Here is a 3516-nt window from a genome sequence, read left to right on the forward strand (position 1 = left end):
CAGATGAAACCCTTCAAAAGAACTTCGAGGCATTGTTTACCTTAAAGAATCTTTTATTCAGGAAACAAAGTATCGGCACTACATAGTTGAACCCAAAAACTAAATTACCCTCCCCTGGATACAAAGTAACAAAGTACAATTCCCACCTCCAATAAACAGTCATAAATCACATTCCCCAATTAGCTTGAAGCGTGGGCTTCCTCCCCAGCTCTCCAGTCCACCAAAACGCTATCAGCTCTGGGCCCAATGTCCTTGGGTTCCCACAGCTGAGTTATTATTGTTATGACTAGCTGGACTCTCATCCCTATCCCCCCTCCCAGCATCAACTAATTCGGCGGCCAGCCCCACTGCTACTGCTGCGCTCCCAACGGTTGTGCACCTCCTGGCAGCTGTATTATCCCTGGTTGCTGCAAGGTCCCCAGCTGCTGCTGCACATTCGGGGGCTGCGGCCACCCCCAATGCTGTTGTTGCACCGTCAGCAGCTGTTGGCTTCCCAGCTGTGGGGGTTGTGGCATTCCCCATTGCTGTAGAGGTCTTGGACTGAGCGGCCGGTAGGCACGTCGGTTTGGGCTTCCGCTATTCCGGTGACGGCTCAGGCTCTTGTCTCACTGGCGGTGATCTGGGTTTCTGGAGGGGCAACGGCAATCCAGGCTACCATTTCTGGAGCGGCGACTGGGGCTTTCCCTCTCTAAGGGGCTGGAGGCTATTGTAGGTGGCTTCATGGACAAGGAAGCCTGCGCAGGTGGGGCTGCAGCTTCCCCTCGGCATGAGTTGGTGGCTGCCCCGCCGATCATCATGATCGATCGCGTATGGAGAACGGGAGGGTTGTTCCCCACTTCTCATCTCTAGCTCCTCAAATCTCTCCACTAACTTCTCCATTGATTGACTACGGACTACAGACAGGTACTTCGACTCACCAAAGTCCTCAGCGATAGTTGATTTCGTGGCTCTCCATCAGTCCGGGGAACACGACTTGTGAGAAGCCCCTCTTTGCAGTTCAATCTTGTCCGCCTTCGAAGCACTTGATTGTGGCAAGGCCATCTTGAGGTGTCTGGAGTCTCCACTGGATAAAGTCCAGTCCAACGACCAGATCAGTTGTCCCCACAGCTTGGGTCTTGCCCCCATCTGGGAGGAGGGCCTGCACTCCCTCCTCTGAGGCAGTAGCCACTGCCGGTGTGCTGGTTTCAGGTGCCCCTTCCTTTTCCATGTTAAAATCTTCCCTGAATCTTTGTCGGTCTATCCCTCAACTCAAGGGACAGCAACTGGAGCTCGGGACCCCAGAGTGGATAGGTAAAAATTGCAGTTTTGGGGTTAATGTCATGGTTCCGACAGATGAAACCATTCAAAAGAACTTCGAGGCATTGTTTACCTTAAAGAATCTTTTATTCCGGAAACTAAATCAATCTGACCATAGCTTTGAGGAAATAGCCACCTATTTTGACAAATGAAGGCACATGTAAATTATTCCCAGAAGTAATTTAAAACTCATTAGCATATTTGAAGACCTTTTCATTTTGCTTTAAGGGATGCACACTTTAGACTTAAATTTTATTAAAGATGAAACACTTGATTTAGAAATGTGAAATTCCCATCACCCTCCCAATACTGCAAATATTGAAATCATGTGATTTTGAATAATTTTTTTGTCTTCTTAATAAATTGTGCAACTCATAGAAGTTACAAAGTTATTCTATCAAAAATAATACTAGAATAAATAATGAAGATAAATAGAACATATTAATATTAAAGAGACAGAAATGATTATGCATTTCAAGCTAGAGTAATTTCTTTTTCAAAGAAAAAACAATTTAAAAGAATAATAAAATCTTTCCTTTTTTTAATCATAATACATTTATTAGAAATTTGAGTTTATTCTAAGCTTTATGCATGTATATTGTATTGCTTTATTTATTTTATATGATCTCACTGTTAATATTACTTAATGAATGCATACTACCAGATCGTATACTTTTTCTTCGAACACTTCGAAGATAATTACGATAAAGCATAACACTGATAACTCGGGCCTGAAATTGTTTAGAAACTAGGTAGTAAAGGATTATATCTAGACATGTGCTGAGATTCATCAGGAAGGTGGTAAATGCTCCCCAAGGGTTGTAACTTGCCTCTCCATTTTGGAGCATCAGAAATGTAAAACAAATGTGAAAAGGCACAAAACATAAAAGCACTTGGATAATTAGTGTTACAATGATTCTGATCGATCTTTCTTTAGCCTTTGGTTTCAGCTTGGAAGTTCTTCCACGAATTATACTATAAATGATGACTAGATAACAACCAAGCATAGTAAATATGGGAATCAAGAAAAAAAATATTAACCGAGAAAAATTTAATACATTGACTTCCTTTAGGTAGATAATATCCATCATCTTTATGCAGGTAGTGAAATTTGAAGTTTTGTCTGGATCAGAATATAAGAAAAGGAGTGGAGAAGTTGTCACAAGAGTTAAGATCCAAAGTCCTGTGCAAGCCATCAGAGCTTTGCTTGTGTTCTTGAGTTCCTTGGCATATTTGGGTTGAACGATAGCCAGACATCTATCAATGCTTATAAAAGCTAACAGCCATATTGCAATGCTGGGGTAAAAAATAGTGAAAGCACTAAGAATCCGGCAGAAGACATCTCCAAAGATCCAAGAGCGTTTCCCATAATAATGCATTCGAAAAGGCAAGGAGAATATAAGCAACAAGTCAAGCGACGCAACATTCATCATGTAGATAGTTATAGTTGTTTTCTTCTTGGTGGTACAGCTGAAGACCCAGAGAGCTGTAATGTTTACAACTAAGCCAATTGTAAAAATGAAGCTGTAGAAGACGAGCGATGAAATTCGGTATTCCTCAGGATGGCTATTTTCAACCATTGTAATTAGACTTTCATTGTAGTTATTCATAGCTTTTTAATATGTTATCTAAAAATAAAATAGAGAAAGATCAAGTTTAGTTACTGGTTAGAATGGTTTTGCATTGTAAGGATCACCGAGAATCAGACAATTCCAGTATGTACTGTACAGAAGGTACATTAGAAAAATTGAGTGCATTAATCTTCAAAAACATGATTCTCGGTATTATGTTAAATTGAGAACTTAACTAACCAAGCAGTTAGTGTAGTTTATGTGGGCCTGAGGTTTGAGTTTGCTATAAAAGAATACCAGAAAGTTTTATTTTATTTATTTATTTGTTAAATTGCTGCCCATCTTGCCATGAGGCTACTCTGGGCAGCTTACAACAATAAAATGGAAAAAAAGATTAAAAATATAAATGTAACAATAGCAAAAGAATAAACAATACAAATAAACAATGAAAGTACAATAATATGAAATTAAAAAGATGGACGGAGGAGGAGCAGGAAGCACAGGATAGGAGAGTGGGGAGAAGCCTCACCCCAGGGGGCAGGATGTTCCAGAATGCCAGGGCTACAGCAGAGAAGACTCTTCTTCTGGACCTTCTCTGTTGTTCCTTGACTGATGGGGTCCTCAGCAGGCCTCCTCTGCTGGCACAAGT

At 41.1% G+C, this 3516-nt stretch overlaps 1 protein-coding gene across 1 annotated transcript; it reads right to left on the reverse strand.

Annotated features, from left to right (window-relative positions):
* Nucleotides 1-1913: 1913 nt before the first annotated feature.
* On the reverse strand, nucleotides 1914-2911 carry GPR18 (G protein-coupled receptor 18). The gene has a single exon (XM_015820897.1). It carries the CDS (start codon nucleotides 2904-2906, stop codon nucleotides 1914-1916), a length of 993 nt encoding a protein of 330 aa, XP_015676383.1. The 5' UTR covers nucleotides 2907-2911.
* Nucleotides 2912-3516: the final 605 nt, after the last annotated feature.

This window comes from Protobothrops mucrosquamatus, unplaced genomic scaffold (assembly GCF_001527695.2).
Source record: "Protobothrops mucrosquamatus isolate PMUCROS unplaced genomic scaffold, P.Mucros_1.0 scaffold1205, whole genome shotgun sequence".
Taxonomy (NCBI): Eukaryota; Metazoa; Chordata; class Lepidosauria; order Squamata; family Viperidae; genus Protobothrops; species Protobothrops mucrosquamatus.

Bases quoted from the DNA above. Each gene is read 5' to 3' on its own strand.
- GPR18 (XM_015820897.1), bottom strand. From the start codon at position 2,906: ATGAATAACTACAATGAAAGTCTAATTACAATGGTTGAAAATAGCCAT.